Source organism: Streptopelia decaocto (genome assembly GCF_964273445.1).
Source record: "Streptopelia decaocto genome assembly, chromosome: 1".
NCBI classification, from domain to species: Eukaryota; Metazoa; Chordata; class Aves; order Columbiformes; family Columbidae; genus Streptopelia; species Streptopelia decaocto.
The window spans coordinates 59,761,616-59,788,197 of record NC_138663.1 but is presented as its reverse complement, the minus strand read 5'-3'; the positions used below and the strand labels follow the sequence as shown (position 1 = coordinate 59,788,197).

Here is a 26,582-nt window from a genome sequence, read left to right as displayed (position 1 = left end):
TCACCTACAATTTGGTGAGTGACTGTATTTCAGTGTAAGTGGGTAAAATCAGAGATTTTCTATAAATGCCTCCCTTTTCCATAAGATTTCCTATTTAGCTTTGTTACGCTGGTTTTGTGTAGCTACAAACCCGCACTTGCATTTTATTTGGGGATGCAATCGTTAAGTTTTGAAACTCTGATGCAAAGATTTCTCCTTTGTTATTGATAAAGCACAGATGTACATGAGAAAATGTTGTTTTCATGCCTTCCCATTAAACTTAGTATACGCATTCTTTAGATAGCAAAAAAGGCTCCTAATCATAATACATTAAGCAGACTCTGTGAGCAGTTTCCTCAGTCATCTTTAGTGCTTTGTTGATCTAAATGGATATAATAATACTTATGGCTCTTGGAAGTTCAGGGATGTTGCACAAAAGGCCTCAATGCCTCACAAACAACAGGAATAAAAGAGCAAAAGATTCCTGTATAGACTAGATTCTGATCCAATTTCATATGTTATGTTTCAGTTGCACAGCTTCTCTTAATATGAGACTTGAAAGCCCTGTACTCAAGCATTATCTTTGGCTTACCCGGTACTGTTCCCATGACATTGCTACTTCACACAATGCAGCAGAGACAACCATGATGGTTTTTATTTAAAGTGTAAAATTTCCAAACACCTTTGAACAGTGTTTTACCTGGTCTACGTACTTGTCTTCCTCCATACACTAGAGTGGCTCCTTCTTTTACTCCAGTTTCACAGTACTGTAGCAGCTTTTCCAAATGAGCCTTGTGATTTTGTGGACCATGATCTGTGGATCTATCAAGAGGGTCACCAATTTTCATCTTTTTTATTTCTTCCACCTATGGGTTACCCAATTAAAATGAAGTTACATAAGACAGCAAATAGTTTTTGAAGTGACCAGTGATTTGGGATGCTTCATTGTTTGTACTATGAAGTTTGGCTCTAAGAAAGGGCTGAATTCTTAGAAGGTGGAATGCTCCTCCCTTTCTCAAAGTCTTTTTATGGTGTCTTATGTTTGATAATTTCTGTTTACTTCTGAAAGCTTTTGATGCTGTTTTCATGTATTCATTCTCCTCTGGTATTAAAACAGGAGCGTAAAATGTTAGCTTTTAGAGTGATAAATGGATTATCACAGCAATTACCTGTCTTGAGCTAGATAAATGAATATTCCAGTGGTACCTTGTGGTGATTATTGGATTTTTAATAATAACCTTTCTATTATTCTAGCTACACTTCCAATATGCCCTTTTTTTTTTTAAATAATAAACTTCACTGCAGTCTTCACTCACATTAATCTAACTTTTATAATTTTTTAAAATCTTACTTTCCTAGTTGAATATGAAATATTACTTAAGGTACAGTACCTACTTCAGTGTCACTTATCTGTGTATTACTGATGAAAATACCTCCTTTCATTCAGTGCCTTCCTTTTAACCCTGTAAAGAGGTTCCTGAGAAGCAACATTGCCTATCATAAGGAATAATGAGAATTTAAACAACTGAGCATTAGAAGAAATGCAATTATCTATCAAACTAGTGGCTCTTTGTGCCACAGTAAAGTATCTGCTTAAACTTTAGTCCTTGAATGTCTTACCACTTTACTAACAAATTCATCATGGATTGATTCTTCCACAAACAGCCTGCCAGCTGCAATGCAGTTTTCTCCTTTGTTGAAATATACTGCTCCCATACCCTGATCAGGGAAAAAGAAAAAATATATATATGTATATGCATGCTTTTGTTCAGTTTCCCTTCATTCTGTTCCCTTGGGTTACATTCTGTGTTTGTGACCCTCAACACATTATGTTTTATATAAAGGGACATCATCAATGTGCCAAGCAGCCTAATCTTATAACTGGCAAACACATTTCCATGGAGATAAATGGCTCAGGGTGAACCCATTAGCACTTCTCTTTCCATTTCCATCAGTGTTCCACAGAAACACCTGTTGCAGCAGCACAGAGGGCTGGTAGCAGGACCAGGGAATATAAAACTGTGCTAATGCCCTGAGCAGCGCTGCTTGAGTCAATAACCGTGTGTAATGGGCTGAACGTTACCAAACTCTAGCCTGCAGAGGACCTCCTGCTTCGAGAGTTTGTTCAGAATCCATGCACTTTGTTCCTTTTTATTTAGTAAGAATTGATACCTGTCATTGTTTTTCCAGGGAGATAGGGAGATGGAAGGAGAAGCAGGACAAATAAAATTCCTAAGAAATGCTTTTCTGGCAGTTGCAAAGGCCTTGGGTCCTGGCATTAGTAGATATGACCAGGATCAAGTGCTAGTGTCAAGTGTGTGTCAAAAAAGCATCGCTTCACTATCATTTGAAGCCATCAATGCCAGGTGTAGCTCAGGCCCACCTCTGTGTCACCCTCTCACTTTTACAGCTAAGAACAGTGGTGGGGCCAGGCAGTGCATTGACTGCAATGCTTCAGCTTTTGTTATGTTCCACATACACTTTACTCTGCAGTCACTGCCATAAGAAACTCCAAAAATGGGGAAAGTGTACAATAGTTTCTTCCTAGTAGCTGTACGTGCCTATGCTGGTTTAGAGAATTGACAGAATTACCTCTTTGGGTAAGTACAGCGTGGAAAACCTTTGTTTGCTTTTTAGTGAGCAAACTGCATCTGCTGTCATTTCGATGAATCAGATTACCTGAACAGGAAATAAGCTCCCTAAAACCCCTGAATTTCTCATTTGCACATCTTCTTTATGAACTTTAAACATGTTACAGCTACTTGGGGAGGTGGATTATGGTGATTGATGGTGAATTAAGAAGAACTGTATGGCAATAGAGAGCTCAATGTATATTTTAAATCACTATCCGGCATTTATTTTTTAAGTGCCTTTTTTTTTTTTTGAGTATCAGACTTTTGCAAATCAATTTTAATATGTTAAATTGGCTAGTGAAAATACTTTCCACCTGTATTTCTTTGTTCTGTTATATTTTCCAATGTATATTTATTGTAGTACTGATCCCTGCCTTTTTGGTGCAGCATGAACAGGTTAATTGTGATGGAATAAAGAAACACCCTGTTGAAAAAGTCTGTTTTCTACAGATTCCATGATTCTCCATGCAAGGGATCCTTACTGCAGTTTTTGGCAAGTCAAGGAGAATATTGCAATACTGTGAGGATGTATCACTAAGGCTTTGAATATAATTTACTTCAAAATAGCATTACCATTTTTACAGCTCTGTCAAGTTCACAGTCACTGAATATAATCAATGGTGATTTGCCACCAAGTTCAAGAGAAACTTTCTTCAGATTAGTGGCTGCACTGTAAAAAATAAAAATAATCATATAAAAACAACTGTTAAATAGCTTATTTTGTTATTTCCTTTGAAACATATCTAGTGAATATGTAAAAACCTCTATTTTCCAATAGTGACTCAGTAGAATGCTACATAAATGTAAACAACCACAAGTAGTTATGCTTTTCTGTTGCTGGCACATGCATAACATCACTAATAAGATACTTCAGAACTAGATGAAGCAGTGTTTATTTCAGAAAGTTTTGCTGAGAGTACCTCTTCATGATCTGTTTACCAGTTGGTGTTGAACCGGTGAATCCAACTTTGCGAACATCCGGATGCTCAGACAGGTGCTGTCCCACTAATCCACCTATCGGGGTGAGGAAAACAGCTTAACTGAACAGTACATAGGCAATTTTTACTATTCCAGCAGCAGCACTGCAACACAGAAAGAGCTAACAATATGTCATTCAAGTACAATATCACATCCTTATTTATATGTACAGCTTTATTCATTTGACTATGAAAAAATCTCATCTTGCTTTACGTATGTCCAAATTCCCCCATCTCTCTGGACTAAATAAGTTCTTAATATTCCACTGTAGGTGGAATAATCTAATTTGTAACAGAGCCTGACCCATACAGTTACTTTGTCACTTTTCTTCCTTAGGGGAAAGAGGAAAATGGTGACAACAGGTAAGGTGGTGTGGACCATGACTTACTGTAGTGAGCAATACGCATCTTACCAGCTTGCCCTAGGTCTCACAGTCACATTTAAATACTTCCAAGTGATTACAAGATTAGGAGAAAAAAAGAAGTTTCACAATCAAGTGCAACATGTTTCTCTATAACACATTCTTTTTCAGCATGCTCAGGCTATTTGTGTGAATTTATGAAGGGTGTAGGCTGACAGCTCTTACCACTAGCTAGAGACAGGTGACATACAGATTTTTCCAGTTCTGTTCTGGAAATATGTGAAATGGCTGTTTGACATAGATGCAAGCCTACTACCTATGAAGATACATGCACTTATGCAGTTGGTCGTCAAAAAGGTAAAATGCTAGTCCACCAGTTTTAGCAGGACCTACTCTTCCCAGAAAAATGATCAGCTGAAGTTTTACCTGAACCAGGCAGAATATTTATAACACCCTTAGGAAATCCAGCTTTAGCTGAGAGTTCTGCAAACTTCAAGGAAGTCAGAGGTGTGACCTAAGTAGAAACATTTAGATTAAGTCTCTTATTTTAATCAAATGCATGATCAAATCTTTTACATTCAATACATCTTAATTTTGACACAATATTAATCTTCTTACAGTATCAACAAATTAAAAGTGATGTCTTCTTACAGAAAATAATTCATTCTTGAAAACAAGAGTAGCATCAGAGCAGAATTGAAGACAGTCAGTACCTTGTGTCATCATGGCAGTTTGTATTATTATACGTGCGCTTTAAAACGTATGACACAGTCAACTTATGGGTCCATATGACAAATAAGCCTACATGTGAAATCCGCTAGATTGCCTGGATTATTTTGCATGAACAAGGAGTGGAAGACCTGAGCCATCTGTACATTTCTTTTTGTTTTTACCTGAGCTGGCTTGAGTACGAGTGTGTTGCCTGCAGCCAAGCAAGCTGCGCTCTTCCATGCAAGCATCATCAGTGGGTAATTCCAGGGGATTACAATTGCACAGACACTTTAGGTAGGGAAAAACAGGGAAAGATTACATTTTTTATGGCAGCTTTTGAATGGCTTTTCTGTATGTCAAGGCTGTCACTAAGAAGAAAAAGTTATACTTACCCTATCGGCTCTTTCTTGGTGAATGTTAGATTGTGGTTTGGCCGGGCCTGGTTAATGGGAATTGTAGCACCCTAAAAGACAGAGGAGGGACAAATCTTTGTACTGTTTAATCATTTCTATTACAAATATATTTGCCATATAAGTATGTTTTAGAAAGGCACAAAGTAGGTCTCAAAACCGGAAGAATTTTTGCATCAGAGAAACAGGCAGGGATGCTTCTACTGTGTGATTTCCTACTACGGATACTGTAGTCAACTTCTGATTTTCATCTGGATGAAATAAAAGCATAGACAACAAAAGTTTGGAAGAACATAAAGTGAGGGTCTGGCGGATAAAATAAGCTGAATGACATTCTTGATTGTGGATCTTGAGGAAATGCTGTTGAACTTGTGCCACGTGCTGTGGCATCAAGCAAATTCAGCAGCCTTGGTCAGAACATAACATAGCACACGAGTCTCTGCACTTACCGGCAGGATGACCACAACATTCTGTTCCATGAATAATCAAGAGCTGACTAAGCATGCACATCCACTGTGACACCTCGACCAGTTTTTTAGGTATTTGGAGTTGCATTCTAAATCCATATTGTCCAATTGGAAGCAGACTGTTCTTTTGCATTGACAGTGAGACCTATTTTATGTAAAATTCTAATTTTGCTTTATTTTTGATTCCTTGATTACTTTTGCTAACACTGCTTTTTGGCACTGTGTAACAAAACAAAATGAAACAAAACAAAACAAACAAACCCAAACAAACAAAAACAACAACAAAACCAAAACAAAATAAAACCAAAACAAAACGTAGAGAAGCACTGTCATTATTTCCTTTACATGTTCACTTGCCTGAATTTTGTCACACCATCCAGCAAAGTATCTGAATGTTTGTACAGACATTCCAACGTGGGTCTTCAAAGCTAAAGTGTAGACAGCTCCTGAGTCAATAGACTCTATTGTTGCTAACTCTTCTTGATGTTCCTCCATCAGGTCTGCAAGTCTTTAATAAAAACATTACAAGTCCACATCAAAGAGAAGTGACATCTGACCATTGACAGCCTAAAGTGATATCTGGATGGCAAAGAACCATAATTAAAATAGCATTCCCACTGAATTTGTAGGTGGAACAGTGGAGCCACTGCCCATTAATATCAATAAGAGCTTGAACAATTGCCTGTTAAAGTCTGCAAATGTCTTCATAGTGGCTATAGTAGACACTAGATGAAGACATGAACTGAGAAATCTTACCTGATTTTTCAATTATGGTTTTGTAGAAAAAATAATAATTACTCTTTTTCTGTTGTGCTACAAGGAGCCAATTATAGAAAAGCAAACCAGTAAATCAGAAAGCAAATACACAATAGCATAAGAAATGTCAAGTAATCAAAAGTACCAGGAAGGAATACTCAGGATCCTAGCTTAAGATTTGAGAAACCTACTTTCATAATGCTGTTTTGTATTGTCTGAACTTAGACTAAATTACTTAGATGCTTCAAAAACATCCAGATGTCCAAAGACAGAGCTCCTAAGCTGTAATGCAAATTTAATTTTATATGCCTTGGCACATTTGAAAATCTGGCCAATGGTCCCCTTGGGCCTCAAGTTCTCCATTTGTTAGATTTGTGAAGCAACACAGTGGGCTGTAAGAAAGACTGGGGTAAATATTATTGAGTAACAGCAGCTATCAGCGTGTCTCAAAATGCATCTGCACAGACTAATACCCAACACTTATGATGAGCTCTTGTAATTTTAGTGGTCCCCTGCTCAGGGAGAGAGGTCTGTTTGCATAAGCGTATTTTTACATTCAGTCTTGGATCTCTCACATGGCAGTGAAAGAGATGAACCAATGTTTTCTTAAGCTTCTGTCTGTGTTTTGGTACTCAGATAATCAATGTTCCCATGTGATTTTAAGAGCTTAACCAAGTACATTTTAGATCCTGTAAAGAGTATTCAAAACTGGGTATGAAACCTATTTTCCATTATGGAAATTCTGCCCATTTTAAGCATCTGCAGAAATGTAGAAAAATGCTCTTTAATACCTGTTTTAACTATACCTTGGAGACCCAGCCACAGGTCAGGGCATCAGCAATAGTGCGCAAAAGAACAGATATGGCATGTCAGGGACAAAGGAGAGGGTTCCATTTAATGCATGTCTGTGTCTGCACATAAACACTCTGGTATAGCTATCCTAGAGAGCCAGTCACCTAAGCAGAGAATAATTTAATCCAGGAACAATCTAAGTAGTGTAAGGGAGTTACATTTTCCATATGTCTAACATAGTTATGCTTGCAAAACTGGCAGATGTAAAACACAAGAGCAGTAGTTCTAAGACCTTAAGTTTATCTTCAGAACAGACTTTACCTGGGCTCCCAAACACTCTACATTCCTAACACAAATTAAACCCAAGTTTGTACATGCTTTGAATCTGTGCACACTGCTGAAAAATTTAAGTGATTGACTGTGCTTAATTTTAATGAGTTCTGACTTGCCCATTTTCTGCTCAACTTTTTTACAGTCCTGCAGGCCTTTTTCCAAGGCCTGGTCACATAATTTATGAGGCAAGCGGGTTTTTCTGTTTTGATTTCATTCTCTTTTGCTAAGATGCCTGCAATATCTTGTAGAAAGTGACATTTCAAAATACTTTTTAATTTATAATTACATCTACTTGATGTACAGGGATATGGTGAAAGAGAGGAAGGGAATTTAAATCGAAAGGACTCGATGAAGTAAAAAGTCTTACAGCTCTTTTGATGTTGTAACAACTGCACACACTGCAGCAGGACACAGACCCACATATCACAACTGCAGCATCAAATTTCCCCTCACTCCTCTTTGGGCAATGGATTCCCGACTCCTTACTGTCTTGCTAGGCTAAACCCTTATGAGGACAAGGCCTTCTAGTTGCATATTCCAAACCTCTGAATCCGATTGATCTTCCATTTCCAAATCCTCACAGATGTTGTGCAGAGAGCAGTAACCTACCCCTGCACCCAACCAAACTCTCAGACTGTTTTATATTTTGCCTTGCCGTCCCAAAGCACCGCCTGCAACCCTCCTGCAGCTGCCCACCATGGAACTGATCCTTTTTCTGCTGTGTATTCTGAGGTCCAGGGTCAGCCTACTGGCACAGCATGATGAAGGCTTAATATAGTACTGGGTATGGGCACACTACTGGACACTGTATTTTTTGAAGGTGAAAAAAATTCCTTCTCTTCCCTATAGATAAATATGCAGACTCCTCAGCACAACTGACTTGGCCAGGATGCCCAACAGGAATGTTGCTGAGCCTGCAGACTGCACCCTGCAGAAGGAAGGTGTTTGATACACAGGACCTACTCCTTCATGAGTTCCTTGAGGCAGGAAGTTCCAGGTTGATTCAAGATCCTAAGTTCCTTAAAGCCAACTGCAACGTTAAGTACAGTAACTAGTAGCTTTCCACCTACTGAATAGGAACAGAATTTGCCTACTACATCTCCTCTGTGCTGACAACTGGTTTTCCATGATCACATTGGCTAAATATGAACCTGGGGCATTCAGGAGTAGCAATCTGCTTCTTTACTCATCTCTGCTTATTCATGTGCATGTCCTAGATCTGAAAAAGCAGTGGAAGCTCTTCATATATCTCCACTAAAGAGTCTTTCTTTATAGGTAAGGTCTGGAGCTTCTAGTCATCCCAAGTTTGCAAGACAGTGTTCTCTCCGTGCTTGCCGTCGGGCACCAGAAGCGTCATACTGCGTATGGACAATCTATAGTAATTGGGCTTTTATGAGCTGCCTTCAGTATTGCTCTCAAAATAATTAGCTGGCATGATCGTTTTCCTAAGATCACCTCTTGGCCTTCAAGGATCAAACCCCACCATTAAAATACCATTCACTCAGCAAAACCTCTGTTTATCTGCTGAAACAATAACACAGACAAACTGAGAACTGGGCATTTATCCAGGGTTGACACAGTGAAACAAATACAAATGAGAGCTAAAAGTGCCTCAGATATATGTGGGATTCAGCTTAGAATGTTTCTACATGGGACAATTCTTCCACAAGAGACGATAATACATATATTAAAGTGGGTCTTCAGCCAGGTGAGAAGTATGCTGGGATATGATCCTGGAAAATCTAGCATCAGTTACAGTCTATTTCAAAATGAGTGGCAATGTGGCTGTATGTTTACTGTATGGAGTGCAGATACAGGAAGGCTTAGCAAGGTCAAAAGTCTCTGCCTAACCTAGATAGACTCCGCCTTTAAAACTTAGCCTTATTTATACAGAAAGGTCTGGACTTCATGGACTTCAATCCTTACAGCAAACCCCATATAGATTAATGAAGCCATCAAGTATTTAAAATATGTTTTCCTCAAATTCTTTGTTTCCATTCATAAATGATAATTTTAAAACATGTGGCAGTGAGAGATCACAAGATTCTTCTCTGACCCAATGAAAGTTATCCAGCTAAGGCCCGAGGGTGGTACACTGAAGTAAATAAGGTGTGAAAAGATAGCTAGTTTGGTACCTCTGCCAGTGGGATTATAAATATCCACCATATTCAGAAAACGTATGCCACAATTCTTTGAGGAACAAAACAATAAGATTTAAGAAAATGCAACAAACACAAGCTACATTTTACATACCTGTACATGAGTCGGCCTCTTTCCCTTGCATTCATCCTTCCCCATTCACCATTTTCAAATGCCTCCTTTGCTGCTGCCACTGCCTTGTCAACATCAGCCAGTGAAGCAGAAGACACACTGGCTATGATCTGTCCAAAGGCAGCGTTGTGTTAGTTCAGACTGGAAGGCTGGGACACAGAGTGTTACTCCTTCCTCCTAAACTTCTCAACTGGGTATAAGCAAATACTTAATATCCTCAACCCCAGCAGTTGTAATGGGTGAATCAGGCTGCAAAATGTTCGGGCACAACCGCGGTGGCAGAATTTGGAGGCCACCATGGGGACACAGATTCCTAAATCTTTCTTCTTCTTCACAGTGAAGTGCATTGTCCTACTGGACTTCAGCTGCTCTTTCCGTAAGTAAAATCAATGTGATATTACAGAAATTGGAAGTCATTATATTTGGCAATATGATCTAATATCTAAACATGCTAAAATGATTCCTGCATGTTCCATTTCTTAGGAATGGAGCTTCTGTTACCATAAACTACCATATATACACAGTATTCTGTGATGTTTGTGTTCTATAGGTAACACACATTGTAAATCCTAATACAGAATTGTTATGACATCTATTCTATTCTGTACTGAGTTTCAGGAAAAATACCAGAGTCTGACTTCTGATGATAGTGAAATCTGTGGCATAGATTTCAGCAGAATCTATTTATGCCAGAATTAAATGGCAATTACATGGGCATCAGAATCACTTCTCTTATTTATAATTCATAGTTATGAGTTGCCCAACTAAGATTCAGTAGTTCAGGACTGAAGTGCAACTCTATGTATTTTCCTATTGAAAAGTCATTTTTCTTACTGGGAATTTAAAGGCACGTTTGAAAGTCACACTTGCCCTAAGACATCAGATTTGTAAAACAAACAAACAAACAAACAACAACTGAAGATGATGACTGACAGGAAATACATACAATATCCTAAAGGAAATACTTCTTTAGCAACTAAACTTCAGCAATTTTTGTTTGCAAAACTAAACAAGAATGAAATCAAGGAAAAACATACAGCTGGGTATGGATATTGACTTAATAGTTGAAGTGGAAGTAAGTTATTTTTGCTGTGCAGCTTGACCAAAATGGAAAAACAGTAAAATACACAAACTGAGAAGTAAACTGAAACTTCAGATTATTTGTAGGGGGTTTTTAATGTGTACTGTATAGTTTTGAAATTAGCAGTATTCAGTTAGGTTTTAAGATCTTCTAATAGGCAAATAAATTGAAATAAACTGGTAATGATCTTATTTAAAAATCACTTACTGATCCATCTGCTGGATTTATAGTGTCGTATGTTTTTCCATCATCAGCATTTATAAATTGCCCATTTATGAAACACTGGTATGGCATATTCACAGTCATGTTGTTCACATTTTTTGAAACCTGAGAGTGAAATAAACAAATCAATTTAAAATTTTAGTAACTAAGATTTTAATGTAGCTTAACAAGATTTTGATATCTGCAGCCCACATCCAGATGCATTTTAGGATGAATATATGGCTTCTAGGAGCAGACAAAAGAGTAAAGTGAACTGGAAATCATATTCTCCTTGAATGCAAATGACCATACTCAGAGATAGTTAAGCAGATTTCCGTCTTTTTTTATCATTGGATCCCTGTGTTCAAACCAATACTAAGCCCTGGTTAAGGGTGATCTTAGTGGACTTCAGTCAAATGCCTAATTCCGAAATTCAAGAAATCCTGACTTGCTCAATAACTTAAAAAAAACCCAAAGAATCCTCCTTTCACACAAATTTTTCAAACAGTTTCTTAGAATAAATACCTAGCACTGTTTGCTGCAGGAACGCAAAAGGTCTAGAACCATCTGACTGGAGCATCCTGGTAGGACAATGCAGGAGAGGCAGGAATATCTGCCTGTGTGTGGGCTACTCTACTGTGTGTTCCTGATCTCCTGGTTTCTGGAACACTGTAAGTGACATTACACACACATTTCCATTCCAAAATGCAAATATATAAATGTTGAAAAAAAGAAAGAGTCAAAAAGAACAGTTTCTATGACTAAATATTTGTTTGCTTTTTCTACCACATCAAGCTATCTAGCAAAATATATTGTCTACCCTGCCCATAAAACCAAGAAAGACTAAGCAATTAAGGCAAAACAAAAGGTCTTACATAATCAATGACTAACTCTTCTTCTTTGTCTTCTCCTCTGAATTTTCTGACAGACATTTGAATAAAGTCTGCAAACTTAGTGGCCATATACACATCTTCATTCTGTAGTTGAAGTCCACTGTATTTCTGTTTGATCTCTTCTAGCATTCTAAAGATGTTGAAGAACGAATAAGTTTAATTACAAATGAAAGAATTCTTATGATAATTGAATCATTAGAAGGTCAAAAGGGATCAAAACTGGACACCATTTTCTATGCATTTGAATATGTATGTGCATTTCTCTGATGACAATGCCATAGAATTTGTGAATTTTACTGCAATCTGTTAGTTTAATTGCGGGTGTTATGGAAAAGAAAATGTCAGTTCTGGAATGCTCTGAGGCAAACTTTTGGAAATATATAGCAAATAGAATAGATTGATAAAATAGTATACGGACTACTCTGAACAATGTATGTAGGACACTCAGAGCTCTATGAGACTGATAAGTAATTACATTAATCAGCTTGTTTTAAAAAAACTGAAATGCTGGTTTTATATTATAGCCCGGAATATCTGAGTTGCAAAAATAAGGTAACTGAGGTGACCCTACACAGGATGAACTCAATGCACTTGTAAGCATGGGCTCAATTCTTTCAATTCCTTCCACAGAAGGCTCCTCTTTCTCTCTGGGAAATTCTTTGCTCAGCTTCCCAATCAGCCCCCTGGTCCTGAGACACCCATCACTGCATGCAGACAAATTTGAGCATCCCCCTGCTCCCCCATGTCGCTTATGTTCCTGAAGTTAAGGAGAATTTTCCTTGAACAGAAAAATTTCCCTGAACAGCAGGATTACATCAATACCTCCTTTTTTTGGGAGCAGAATCGTACCACATTTTCAAAGGTAGGAAAGTGAATAGAGTATTGGAAAATACGGGGAGTTGGTTTTTTTTAACACTACTTGATCAACCCTGATTTAAAAGCACTATGACAACTTTGTTTTCATTAGCTTTGACTTCAGAATTTTGTTATTTTGAGTATTGTTTACCTGACAACATGCATAGAAGATGCTCCAGATTTGAAGAAGTCTGTGGAATCCTCAATTACAGCAACATTGCTCAAAATTCCTTTCCAAATAGCCTAATGATACATAAAAACAAAGGAGACAATAATGAATAATCCTTCAACTGCAAGAAGTATTTACCAAACTGTATATTCTATGGTATCTGTGCCTACATTATGTATTATTTTAAAGGATTCTAACAGAAGATTATTTTAAGAGAGTCTAGAACTGTCTAGAGGCCTGATGTTAGCCAATGAATTCTTCAGCATAATTAGCTTATCAAAATATGTTATTTTGTCCATCATAATTTCACCTAATCAGGCAAGAAACCTGAATGGTACAATGCTAATTATTTTCAGACCCATTTCTTTGAAGATCTTTATCCTCCAAATAATAACTTCCCATTGCACTATTGAATATGTCATCAGCAGAGGCAAGGACAGCCTGGAGGACTTTGTGACTGGACTGATGGCATTTCCGACACTTGGGCAGAGCTCAGAAGCAGTTTAAACTGCATGCATGAGATGGAGATTTCCTCTAATGTGAACAGTGAAATCGCTGGTAATGTAATATTTCAATTAATTATAATTAGGTTTCAAAGCTGGCATAGTACCATGAACTGAAGAGTTCATATTTCTTTTTGCTATTGTCTCAGGTAGTCCATAGCTTCAGGCAACTTTCATGTTTCTGGCAAGCAGGTTCAAGGTAATCTTGAAGAAGCAGCTTAAAATATTAGTGCATCAAGCTGCCCAACCTGTACCAAAAGTTACCAACCCTGCAGCAGAGTTAAGCAGAAGGGAAGACATCTGTGACTCGCTTCCTCTGACACAAAACTTTAATGACAGATGTGGCTTTTGGCTGAGCCCCTGACACTCATGACAGAGGGATGGATTACATGAAAGAGAAGCAAAGTGCCTCTCTGGCCATGAGAGCTTTCAGCTCCTGCTGCTCCATTGCTGCAGCCCCTTCTGAGGTTGTGGCAGAAGAGAGACGGCGTGCACAGGTACAGGGGGGTAATTGCTGCATTCTCCTTTCAGACTGCTGTTCTAAGACTCCCTGGAGCTCATCCAGCAGGACCACTCTGAGCACTTTCTAGTGAGTAACACCACAGTGAGGCAAGGATTTCAGAACTGTCTAAGTCTGTCAGCGTGGAAAACCTCACTGCTGTAAGGTGAAGGTCCATTTGTTTTTCCTCACTCCCACCTTCATCCTTTATGGATATTTACCGTAAGTCACCCTGCAATCACTGTCTTTGTATCACTTGTATCTGAAAGAAAACTTTCTAAACGGATGTGTAAGCGCTCTAGTGAATTCCCAGTTCCATCTGAATTAATGTCAATAGCTTAAGATTCAACCCAATACTCTTTCAGTACATTTTATTGAAAACAATTTGCATGGCTAAATAAAAGACAAGCCTTGCCTATAACAAGAAGTATGTGATGTTTCTGTCTGAAGTAATATCCTACTAAAGCAGTTTATGGCATTACCCTAATATCTTCCGCCATCTTTTTCTCCTCTTCTGTAAGTTCCAGGGCAGTTGTTTCATCAGCAGAGAAGTATTTAGATGCAGGGATCATTTTTCCATCCTCAAACTGCAGATTTCTCACTAGTACCTGAAAAATTAGAGGATATGATTTTAAACTATCTGGGAGGCAATACAGCCTTGCGTGAAAAGTTTTTAGGCATTAATATGGTTACTGAAATAGTAAAATAAATGGCTTTCACAAAAACTGCTATGATGCAGGTAACAACACAGGCCACTCCTACTTGTCTTACAGATTCTCCCCTAGTACTAGTACATTTCCATCTACATTGGAAATTAATATGGATTGAGTGAGAAGAAAATCATCACTATAGGATGGTAGAGGATTGGTAAACTTGCTAAAGTTATTCCATCCATGCTCATGTTTGCCAGGGTGAGCACTTACCATCTTCCCATCATTACCAAAAACGACTAGACCATTCTTGGTTACAAGTCCAGGTCTTGAAGCACCTTTTATTTCCAGTTCTTGTCCAGCAGGCACTGAAGCATCAAGTAACGATGACCCATAAAAAGTAACCATCTACAAGCAAACGGAATTAAAAGTGCACAGATTCTAAACATGCTCTAAAATTCTAATAATGAAATTATACTGTTTTGAAGCTTTTATATAATGCAAATAAAATATGAGTACCTACACACAGAAAACATGTCACAAAATTATATCTGCATCTTTACAACCCAGGACATGGAAAACTTTGCAAGCTGCCTAAACCTACAAAGCTGTTTGGTGTAACAACGTGTGTGCTGGAACCAGAGTGGAAAGGGAAGCAGCTCTGCCAGTGCACACCCAAAGTGAGAGACTGGTCAAAGCCCAAATGTGATCAGTGGTGTCCAGCTCTGCTCCCACGCTGGCAATGCTGAGCGCTACCTCCCTCTTGGGCTCCTCTGTTCTCTCTGGGCTCTCAAATCAGCAACAGTTCCTGGATGTTAGGGCAGAACCAGACTTCTGGAGCAGCTGACCAGCAGGTGGCTAATAGTTAAGTAACCTGGACATCACAGCTAGGAAAGATAATGTGTTTTTTAAAATATTTTCTGTAAGTACTATATGAATCAAATGTATAATAGTTTCAATACATTGAAAAGAAGCAGTTGATTTTGGATTAAATGAGATATATTTATTTCTGCAAATGATCTAGTCCCAATTCTCTTTAAAATCAAAGCTTCCTTGTTTTTTCAGTAGGTCTTAGTGTTTAATTTTGCTGTTAATATTGTGATGTTGCCCACTATACAGAATGGGTTGCATTATACTGTAATGCAAGCTTACTTTCCAAAACGACTGGCACAGTCTGGTTCTACCCTTCTTACTTATTGCTTTGTACCATGCCCATTTTTTTCAGATACTGCTCTTCTCTTTCTTTGAATTAAATGGATCTATCATTAAAAAAATCTTAACTACTGTGTTCTGTACAGTTCTGTTGTTTAGGTGCCTGTTCTAGCTGCTCCAATGTAACTCTCATTTGTATTCACCTGTATGCGGACACTTTTAACTTTATAACAAAAAAGCTCAAAAAGAGGGTATATAGAAGAATATTTTTCTAGTTTTCAGAGCATACCTGGCCATCTATTGTTGCCCATGCTCCAGGCACTTTATCATGCCCTCGAATCCAATTGTGCAAAGCTGCTGCAGGTTGGTCCCAAGAGATCTAGGAAATCAAGACATGTCAGTAAATTCTTCTCTGTTTAGGTATAAATCAACTTAGTAATGTTTCCCTACAGAATTACAAATTCTCCCTCCTTCTCTCTCAACCATTCATTTATTTAAGAACATAGAAGGGGTCTGGTCTATTAATAATAAAGGAAGATGAGTGATCTGCAGATGGCGAATCATCAAAGACCTAACAAATAGGATGCTCTTAGTATTTCTGTGTTCTGTGCAGTCTATATCTTTTCCTAGATTCTCCTTCTCACACTAATATAATGAAAAAATACTCTTGCTACTAGGTATTCATTCATAAATAATATTATGATTAACAGATTTAATAAGCACACTATAAATATAAATATAAATATAAATATAAATATAAATATAAATATAAATATAAATATAAATATAAATATAAATATAAATATAAATATAAATATAAATATAAATATAAATATAAATGTCTGCGTCTGGAGTATCACCTGCTGAAAATGATCTATTAATTGCTTGGATGCTAAGTTCTTTGATAAATCAACAAACTCTTATCAAAATACTTTCCAATCATTTACTAATCCTTTAGAAATTGTTTCATAGATTGAATCCCTGCTACAACTTGCAATTCCTTCAAGTCTTGCAGGAAAAAGGAAAGAATGTTTTAAAAATGTGATGTGTATTTAATATGTAACACCAGTGAAAATGTATTCCTTTATCTTTGCAGTATTGTGAGTCAAAGTACAAAATAAATTAAAGAAAGTTGCAGAAGAACTGTTAAATAACAAAACTCAAGTACTTAGTATCCTTTGCATTTTAAGCACAAAGAATATTAAGCAGCAAGTTATAAGCCAATGAGAATGGTTTTACAGCAGGGAGATCAAGCTAGTTCCAAGGAAGCTCCTTATATATTACATCATAGGGATGAATAAAAATATCCTTATACAAAGCTATTTTTTTCTAAGTTAAAGCAGAAATTGAAATATCATAAAAGCATCACCTACAATATTTCAGGTGGAAAGGACTACATTCACATGGACAAGAGAATGAAATTGTTGGAGTAATTTTTAACTTTTTTTTTAACTCTTGCACTGGTCTAGAAAAGGAAAAGAAGGTATTACAGGCAGCATTCACTATCATTGTATGGTGGCCTTCCCAACCAACAAGGAGATCCAGCTAATGCAGTGGGGGTGCTTATGTAATACAATTCTTATATGGGTGTTTAGATAATTTTTTAATCTGTTATTTGTTTACATGACCTATTTATTTTTCCTGGTGCCAACAGGAAAGATGCCAACACTTGCTTTTCCTAACATGGAACATCTGGTAGGGAATTTAGTATGGACTGTTGGTAAACAAAGTGAACTATCTTCATTCAATGCTGTATGTAAAAGTATGGTAGCATAGTAAGAATCCACTGAAGGTACAGCTGCCATATGGCTGTGTGTAGATGATCCCAAGTAGGACACCAAGTTTCTAAATATATATAACTGCTGAAAGGGAATAGGAACCTAACCTGGTGGTCCATTACACACATCCTTGGAGTTATCCCAGGAATAAGAGTTGGGGAAACAGCTGAATTACAATTCATGTTAACTTGATATCACTACTATTGTAATCTGAGTTAATAACCTTTCTAATGATATGTGCAAAACACAGTGTTATTTAACACTACCTCTGCATTTTCCTTTTTCTGGATCCCTTCATATGTTGCCCCTTCTTCGGGCTGAGGTATACGAGGGGCCTTACCATCAGCAATTAGATGTACAGCTTCCACCTAAGTGCAAAAGTAAAAGAGGTGATGTTAGCTTGGTCTGCCTTTTTTCCGCAGTCGTACTTGTAAATGACAGAAAAATACTTTCTGCCACAAGGGAAACTGGCTTATTTTTAAAACCTAGAATTTCCAAAATCTAGGGGACCAATGCTGCACTGATTAACATATATATATATGCTTAAATTTATTTGACAAAGAAATAGTCTGATAAATTTGATGGGAGTAGCTAGTCACCAAACATATAGCAACTGCCTGAAGTCTGCAGGAGCAGAACATGGCTCTGTATGTTTGCATTCAACTCTTTCCTTTTTCTTTCTGCAAAAAGTTATTTCTCTGCATTTAAACGGAGAGAGAAAAAAAAATCTTCCAATGATCCACACTGAGTATTTTTATGCAATTTATTTTCTTCATTTTAAAACAAAACAAAATGAAATGAAAGGATAAGCATACAAAATCCAAAGCAAATCCACCAGAGCTCTGAACTTAAAATACCATCCCCCCTTTTTTTTCAACCTCATCCCAAACTTTCTGTTCTCTCTGAGCTGGTAAAAAAATTCACTTTGTAAAAACATTCAAAAAAATGTGTGGAAAGAGCTACATTCCAGACAAGTCCAACTTCTTGCCTGCTGTGGAAACAGGATACGCTCTGACTGCTGTCAGCAATGAATACTCTGAGGCCACCTCCCCAGCTGTCATGAAGCAGCAGAGCTCCACCAAAGCCCAGGAGTCAGCTGAGCACCACAGCCTCTGTCTCTCCAAATATAAGCATCTTATTACCTTTATTTTCAAACACCAGCAGACGGTTTTCTTTTCCTCCTAAAACATAGATATATTTAGTACAGCTAAACATACCATCGCCTTTACTCCTTCTGGAAAAAGGAATCGGTTGTACAGGTCGTCCACAGTGTCATTTTGTCCAACATCACATTCTCGCTGCAGAAGTATTGGTCCAGTGTCCAAGCCATCATCAGCCCAAAAAATAGTAAATCCTGCTTTCTTATCTCCTTGAATTAAAGTCCTGGACATGAAAAAAAGAGCCTTATGGTAAATACAGACAGTATGAAAGTAGTCAGGGATATCAACCCATCTTTTACACATTCATTTGCATTGTGTATATAGAAAAAAAAATCCTAACTATCTTTAATACTAGTTTCATTGCCCATTTCACAGTCAGGAACCCACAGTTTTGACAATGTTGATGTGTGGTTTCCACTAAGTGACATAAGAAATGCTGCGACTGAATCCAGGGAGTCTATCCAACAGTTCATTGTGACAATTATTTTTAAAGTATTATGAGTGGTAAGACATACAAAGCAAAAGATGTGCAATAGTTATGACATAATTTGAAAGATGGAAGCATGTACACAGCATATTATCTGAATAATTCATAGTTGAATATAATTAGCTAATGCTCACAACTCGTCTGTAGGTCGGCAAGGAAAGTACAGTTGCCACACAGCTGAAAAAGAGCTAAACTCAGAGTGGAAAATGATGGATATGCAACTGTTTGAGGGAAAGTTATTAAGGGAATTTATATCCAGCCAGATTCTCAGCTGCTATGAAGGAACATAGTACTGCTTACAACAGACAATTACAAAGTACTGCTTACAAATGCCAGTCTGCATCAGCTCAGATCTGCCTCTGAATCTGAGGGAACTTCAGCCACTTAAAATTTCCAGTTCTCCTTTGGAGCTGCATGTGCCTCAGAATGACGTATAATCAAACAGAAGTGTGTTTAAGGGAGCAGTCATTAATAGAGAGATATATATCTTTCCTACACACTTTTAACCATTTGTCTGCATGCAAAGACCACTGCCATTTTCTGTAAGACATAGCTCATGTAAGTATTCCCTTGGCAGTCCATGTTGTGATAGGATCATCTGAGATCTGCCTTATACACGTGAAAAATCACTATTAACTGTAAGCACTGAAAACTAAATTATTAAAAGGAGTAGAGCACACATTTGTGCAGAGCGAGGGACAAACTAAAGACAACTGGGGAAGTTGGCATGTTCACAAAAACAGAAGCTTACAGAAGTTTGGCCAGCCCATATCAGACCTTTCACACATTTAAGCAGCATCTCTTCTGTTTTATATTACGTACAAATGCCAAAAGAGCACCCTGGGGAGAAGTGCATGTCCTCTGCATGGCTGGAGAAAAAGAAGGTATCAAGGGCAAATGTCCCTAATGCCGAATAGGTGACAAGATGAGAACTAATGTGTGCCCCATCCTCTGGCCACCAGCTCCCTCCACAGACAGCTGCTGATAACAAAGTGGCAGCAGCTGGAAGAGGCTGTAAAGGATGGAATGAGAAACCCTCAGAGGCCCAGGACCATTGTTTGTGCCTGGTGACCCCTTAGTCATGCCTAATTCCCACAGGCTTTCTCAGTCATACTGTGGGGGGAAAGGCTCTGATCAGCACCAGAGCTGTAGCCACAACACATGAAAGAAGTTGTGATGAGAACGAGGGGTGTGAGGGTGAGACACAGGAATGATCAACCAAGGCCAAATCAAGGCAAACATTTAGCTTGGTTTAAAGGTCTTAGGACAACAGCCTTTACCTGAGAAGAGCAGGAGCATATGATTACAGAAGGAATATGAGTAACAGGGCAAGACTCAGTGATACACCATTGGGATACTTTCCTGTTTCACCATTGGGATACATTCCTGTTTCTGGAAACCTTCACCTCAGAAACTTCTTGAAAGAGAGTTTGCATCTACATCTTCCTGTGAAATAGATCTTGATGAACTTTTCCTCCATGAAAACATCCTTCTAGAGCTCTCTGGGCGTGCAGTTCCACGGTTTAATAACAGACTATATGGAGTAAAAGTACCTTCTCTTTTAGTCATATCCTACAACCTGATCTCTTAGCTGACTGCCCTAACTTTTGATTAAGAATGAGCAATCATTCCTTATTCACCTTCACGTGTCTTTCATGTATTAATACACTGCTAGCATAATTCCTTCCCAATGATCTCTTTTCCAGTCTGAAGACTCTTAGGCTTCTCTCCCATCATGTGGAAGCTGTTCTGTAGCTTTGACCATCTTTTTTTAGCCTTTTCTGGAGCATTTCTGTAGCTCCTTCATGCTCCAGCTGAGATGCAGACAGTACTTAAGATCCTTCCATGGTCCCTTTTCTGAGTAGTAACAAGTAACTTAAATTTAATTGTGCTTACATATGGTTAGTTTTTCTCCCCTTATGTACATTAGTTCATATTTTTAAACTTTAAATTTGACCACCCATTTTCTTAATCTCACTTTCACATTATCACATTTACCCATTTGTGTAGAAATGGTACTTTTTATTGCAGATTGAAACCAGATTGACTAGTCTATAGTTTCCTGGCTTCTCCTCTGAGCCTGTTTAAAACTGCTGTTGCTCTTGCTGTTTTCCAGTCTCCCACAGCAACACAATCTGAAGGAAGAGAAACCTGTGGAACCTTTGCTTGAAAGTCCCTTGGTCCTGAGAAGAGATTCTTATTCATTCATCAGTTTATTTAAAATCTCTTCTACTCACAGTTCAGCTCAATAGAATAGTTCTGACTTATTCTACATTAAAAATGGCTGTATGGTAGTGACATCGTAAGCTCCTCCATCCTGAATACCAATACAGATTTCCTACTATGGTGCTCTCTTTGATAAGCAACTCTTTTGCATGAAACACGTACATCAGCCTATATACCTCCCACCTTGAATGCACTGAGAAAATTGTTATTATTCAATTGTATGCCTTTAAAAGCTGGTTCTTTCTTTCTTTTCTGGACTGCCTTACTCTCATTTTACACCTAATTTGCCAGAGTTTATGCACGTTTTAATTTTACTCACTTGGACACAACTGCCACTTTCAGAAGGATTTTAATTATGTCTCTAATAGTCTTCTTTACTCCTTAAGTTACTCCTCCTTAAGTACTTCAGTTTAGCAAAACAAACAACAAAAAAAGTCCACACCAAAATATGTCTTTACTTTGAATCTACAACATTTGTGTCGTTAGATAATCATAATGCTGTCTATAAGATTCTTTTAAAATTGTTTCTTCATATTTAGACAATTTCCTATTGATTTTAAACACTGTGACAATGGCATTTCTGTTGTCACTAGAATATTAGATCTGAGACTACTGAGATAATTATTGCAGTGTAGTTCTTTCACTGTAATGTTTTGAATCTACCCTTGTGTGTTGCTCAGGAGGAGCACAAGATAAGGTTTTATTCTTGTGGATTCTCTTCCCCCATCTCCCTTCCCTTCTGTGAAATCTTGGGCTCTGCATCAAGCCCTGTCGTGATAGTTACCTTGCGTTTGTGCGGGATGAGCTGGAAGAGCAGTGTCCTGCCTATGAAAACTCCAGATTGTCAATTTACCCATGTCAATAAAATATATGAATGTACAAATCACGTCACTGATCTTCCCAGAATAACAGCTGCACTTGTATTGGAAAACTTAATGAATCTTAAGTATGAAGGGTAGTTCATGAACCAAATACTCAGCTGCTTCAGCAAAGTTCCTTCAGAGCAGTTGCAAGTCAACAGGACAGTGCCAGCATTCACATGAGTAATGGGTACAGACCAACATCCTAATGCGACACACGTGGAGTTTTGTTGCACAAAACTCACCAGTTGATTGCGGAAGCTCCACGGTGGCGTGGCAGGATGGATGGGTGGTAAATAATTGAGCCATGTTTTGGGCAGTCAATAACATCCATGGGGATGAACTGCGTACAGAAGGGAAGGACATTTAGCTCTGCTCCAACTGATTTGTAGGCTGCAACTACTTCCTCGATAGGCTTGCCTTTCGCTCTCCATCTGGGGAACTTGAAAACAGGAGTGCCGTCCTTCTCCGCTGCCAGTGCTGAGGGGCAAAAGCAATTTTTTTTTTTTAATTTAAATTTTATGTTAAAAATTCAAACTGAAATCAGAGAGGTATTGCATGATAACTCAAGCAGATCATCAAGTGTATGATTACAGAGTGCCCTTTGTACTGTTTTGTATGCTATTTAAAAACCTTTGTGCTTGGATATATTTTATTCATTCTGTCTTTGATTCTCCTTCCTACAGCTTATGTCAGTCTCAACTTTCAGTTAACTTTTATGAGTTGGGTGATAAGTACCAATGAAAGCAGAAAAGAATGATGAATGTTATTGACCACCTAAAAGTGACATTTCATTTCCTGTCTGGTCATCATGTTTGTCTGTAACTGCTTTGGTTTAGCATAACTTAATTTTTGACTTCAGCAATTTGTATGTGAATATGACTACGTACAACTAAGATTCACTCATGTCAGCATCATTTTGCCATGTGGTGCAAATAATAGAGATGCTAGAGGCCTTCAGGCATTTCTCCAAAATTCTGTTTACTGATGTCTTCTGGATATGCTTTCATTTATCTGTGAGACACACAGCTACACCTAAAATTAGGCTCAAAAGTGACAAAAAACCCCTGTACTAATTGCAGAGAGACTTTTCAGGTACTTGATACATTTCATTGCGCAACTGCTTAATAACTCATCACAGAGAGCAGGAGAGTGGAGTCAAACTCTACATCTGTTGAGTTGTGTGTATAACAGGAAGAAAAGGGAAAATAAGAGATTTGAAAACTGATCTAATTAATATTTCTAAACACATTTTATTACTTTCCTTTTTCTTTTTTTACTTCTGAAATTGGATCTTGAGATTGACCTGAAGCATCTTTAGCCTATTAACTTAGGTTTTAAGTAAATACTTACTTAAATACCATTCCATGAAAATTAGTGTGTACTGCAACTGTTTTTAGAAATAAAAATCATTGCTGTTCGAGTATATAGAAACATTAGCAAATTTCACTTGAGACTTAAGGTGTTTGAGTCATCTGGAAGCAAAAGGCAACAAAGTATTTAATAGTGTTCTTTTCCCATTAGGAAAGCAACAAACTACTTCTAGGGTTTAGTTAAAATAAATACGTGATTGAAATCAGTGGAAGATTTGCTTATTTACATCTGCTAGTGTAATAAGTACACAACAATACCTTATATAATGTCACCAAGTATTATGGTATGCTTCCAGAGCTGGATAGTTGATTTGTCCTTTTCTAAACTAATAGTTACGTCCTCTGATTCTTCTAAGTGTGATTAAATCTTTTAATGAGGTGGAGTTAAGGAATGTAATAAAGTAGAGAATTGTATGCTAGTTTGGGAATGCCATAGCCCAGGTGAGCAAAATTTACATTTTTTAATTCCCTCACTGTAAATACATGTCTGGACTAAAGGTATATACCATTCTGGCACTTCTATTTGCTAATCTTATTAACTCACTATTTTTGTGCCACTGAAAAAAAAAAAAAAAAAGAGGTTACAATTCAGATTATTCCAAAGTAGCTTCGTTGTCACACTGGGTTCTGCTGTGTAAGTACAATTCTGAGTATCTGTCAAGCAAGAACTCTTTCTTTAGGAAGTCTAGCAAATCTTATGCATCTTGGCAATGGTAAAAGGAAGAACAAAGCCTCCTTTACCCTTTTCAATGGGTCTCCTATAGTCCAGGTGGAAGAGAAATAGGCTCTGCAGGTACACAGCCACAGGCAAGCTCATCAGAAAGGGCAGAAATCCAGGGATAAATAGTCCTGGCTCCATGCCTGGACTGTCCCAGACAGCACAGTGAAACTGGTGGCAGACGTCTGTGCTTGAGCACAGGCTCAGCAGCTATTTGCTTTAAGATACAGATCAAGTTCAGGATGATTACCTCTAGGAGGTGCATTCAAATCAAGTACTCAGATAATTTTAATTTTTTTAATTTCATGATGTATGGCCCTGTATGGTTAGAAACAACTCTTAATACTGACTAGCTAGCAAGGTTATACCAGTTCTTGGGCTTTTGTTTGTTGAAGCATAATTCTTGTGCTGAATCCAGTGTAATAAAGGCAATATATGCAACCCATTCCCATATAAATATCACCTTCTCATGAAAAGATAAGTTTGTTATGTATGCCTGTAATTTTAACATTTAGATTAAGGTTATACTTACCCAAAGGATCAGCTTGTCCATTCTTGTCAGGCACTGTGAACACTCCCACAACTTTGTGGCCCTCTTTTCTCAGCTTGTTATAAACTTCTTGTCCAAATATACTTTGACCTATAAGGGCTAGCCTTAGCTTATGTTGGTAAGCCTGGTGAAAAGAATTAAAACAAGCCATATTCTAGGATGAAAAAAACAACAAACAAACAAACACACAAACAAACAAAACCACATTGTGGTTTATGTTTTTTTCTTGCTCCTTCTTGAACCATGCTCAGTTTGATGAACATCTTTCTACCCCAATCACCTTTGAAAGAATAATGATCTATTTTTTGAAATTAATGACAAGAAATGTACAATTCAGAGAGAACACAACATAAAAGTATCATCTGATACTGTTATTTATGTCTATATTGCTTTCCGAGTTATTTCCATTAGACAGACCCACTGCTTGTTAAAAGAGTCATAACAGGCTGCATGATCTTATTCATAGTCAGAATTAATATGATAAGAAATTTAAAAATATATTTTTAAACAGATATATAAAGCTGTTTTTCTAGGCATAACTTAGGTACCTGAAACACACCCTCTAAATCCTTATAATTAAACGTTGGCATGTTATTTGTGGTTACTACTTATAGGCTAAACAAGACTCACTTGCATTGTTCCTGCAAGTTAAAGGTAATGATCACCCATTTGATCTTTCTGCAAGGCAACACTGCAAGGTTCCTTTGTTTGACTTCCACTGCCTTCTGCCTTTGCATCCCAGTTCACTTGCTTTTAAGCTTCTTCAAACTGAGTAGGTGCCAGCAGCTGCCTCAACTCTTTATTTTTAGGATAGTTAGAATCACCACACTACTATCATATCAGGATATCATGTACTGCTATGTTACTCAAGTGCTTGCATCCTGAGAAAACTACTAATACCTTCAGAGTCTCTTTAGATTTAGGGGACACTTGTGCTCCTCTCCCACCCTGCCTCCAGTCCCTTGCCTCTAACACCTCCTTTATGCCAGAAAGTGGTGTTCCTGTAGCTGCAAGAACTGGGTTAGGCATGAACCTGAGAAAACGTAGCTCATTCTTCACTGGATCTATGCACTAATCTGGTTCATTGCACTGCCACAAGTCCTAACACAGGTCCAGCAGAGGAGCAGGAATGAGCACACAGGTGCTGGCAGAGGGCGAAACTGTCCCTAAAAGCAACTGTGTTTGCATTTTTCAGCAGCTTCTGGAAACTGAAAATTGGAAACCTTCAAAAAACAAATGGACCTGCACACCTGGTTATGAAGGAATTGTTCACACAGAATAAACAGCAAACTTACCTTCCCCAAAGCTGCATCTGGTACAAACTATTCCTAGACTCAAACCATTAAAGATCCCTCCTCTTCAGAGGCCTGAATGAAAGGCAGAAAATAAATCCACATACTCCCTACCTTTATCCTTAACTTCACCTTTCCCAACTGGACTTTGACTGCCATTTTTTCTGAATGACCCATTAGATGTCATAAGCTCAGGATGATAAAGAGGAATCGAAGCACTGTTTGAATATCTTAACCACTGGCATTTGTTCTGTATGTTGGCACTTGTATGTTTTTCTCGTCCCTTCTCTTTTCCCTTTCTTACAGTGGCTGGGACATGACAATATCTTGACTAGGCGGGTTATTGATGGATATCAGATGGTCTGGACTGTCCATCAGATCATATGACAAATTCTATGACAAAAAGAAATGTCCTGAAAAACAGGCTTCTCAAAAACACAGTCC

General features: G+C 37.9%; 1 protein-coding gene across 1 annotated transcript in view; it reads right to left on the bottom strand.

Annotated features, from left to right (window-relative positions):
- Positions 1-26,582, bottom strand: part of ALDH1L2 (aldehyde dehydrogenase 1 family member L2) — a gene marked incomplete at its 5' end in the record, with an annotated part of 35,511 nt that overhangs the window by 4,565 nt on the left and 4,364 nt on the right. The window contains 19 exon segments of the mRNA XM_082043624.1: positions 680-845; positions 1,600-1,698; positions 3,186-3,282; positions 3,533-3,626; positions 4,378-4,465; positions 4,845-4,950; positions 5,055-5,125; positions 5,897-6,047; positions 9,674-9,801; positions 10,980-11,099; positions 11,849-11,996; positions 12,873-12,964; positions 14,375-14,500; positions 14,816-14,950; positions 15,984-16,073; positions 17,739-17,840; positions 18,690-18,855; positions 22,451-22,685; positions 24,829-24,970. Of these exon segments, the coding sequence (XP_081899750.1) occupies positions 680-845; positions 1,600-1,698; positions 3,186-3,282; positions 3,533-3,626; positions 4,378-4,465; positions 4,845-4,950; positions 5,055-5,125; positions 5,897-6,047; positions 9,674-9,801; positions 10,980-11,099; positions 11,849-11,996; positions 12,873-12,964; positions 14,375-14,500; positions 14,816-14,950; positions 15,984-16,073; positions 17,739-17,840; positions 18,690-18,855; positions 22,451-22,685; positions 24,829-24,970 (2,356 nt within the window).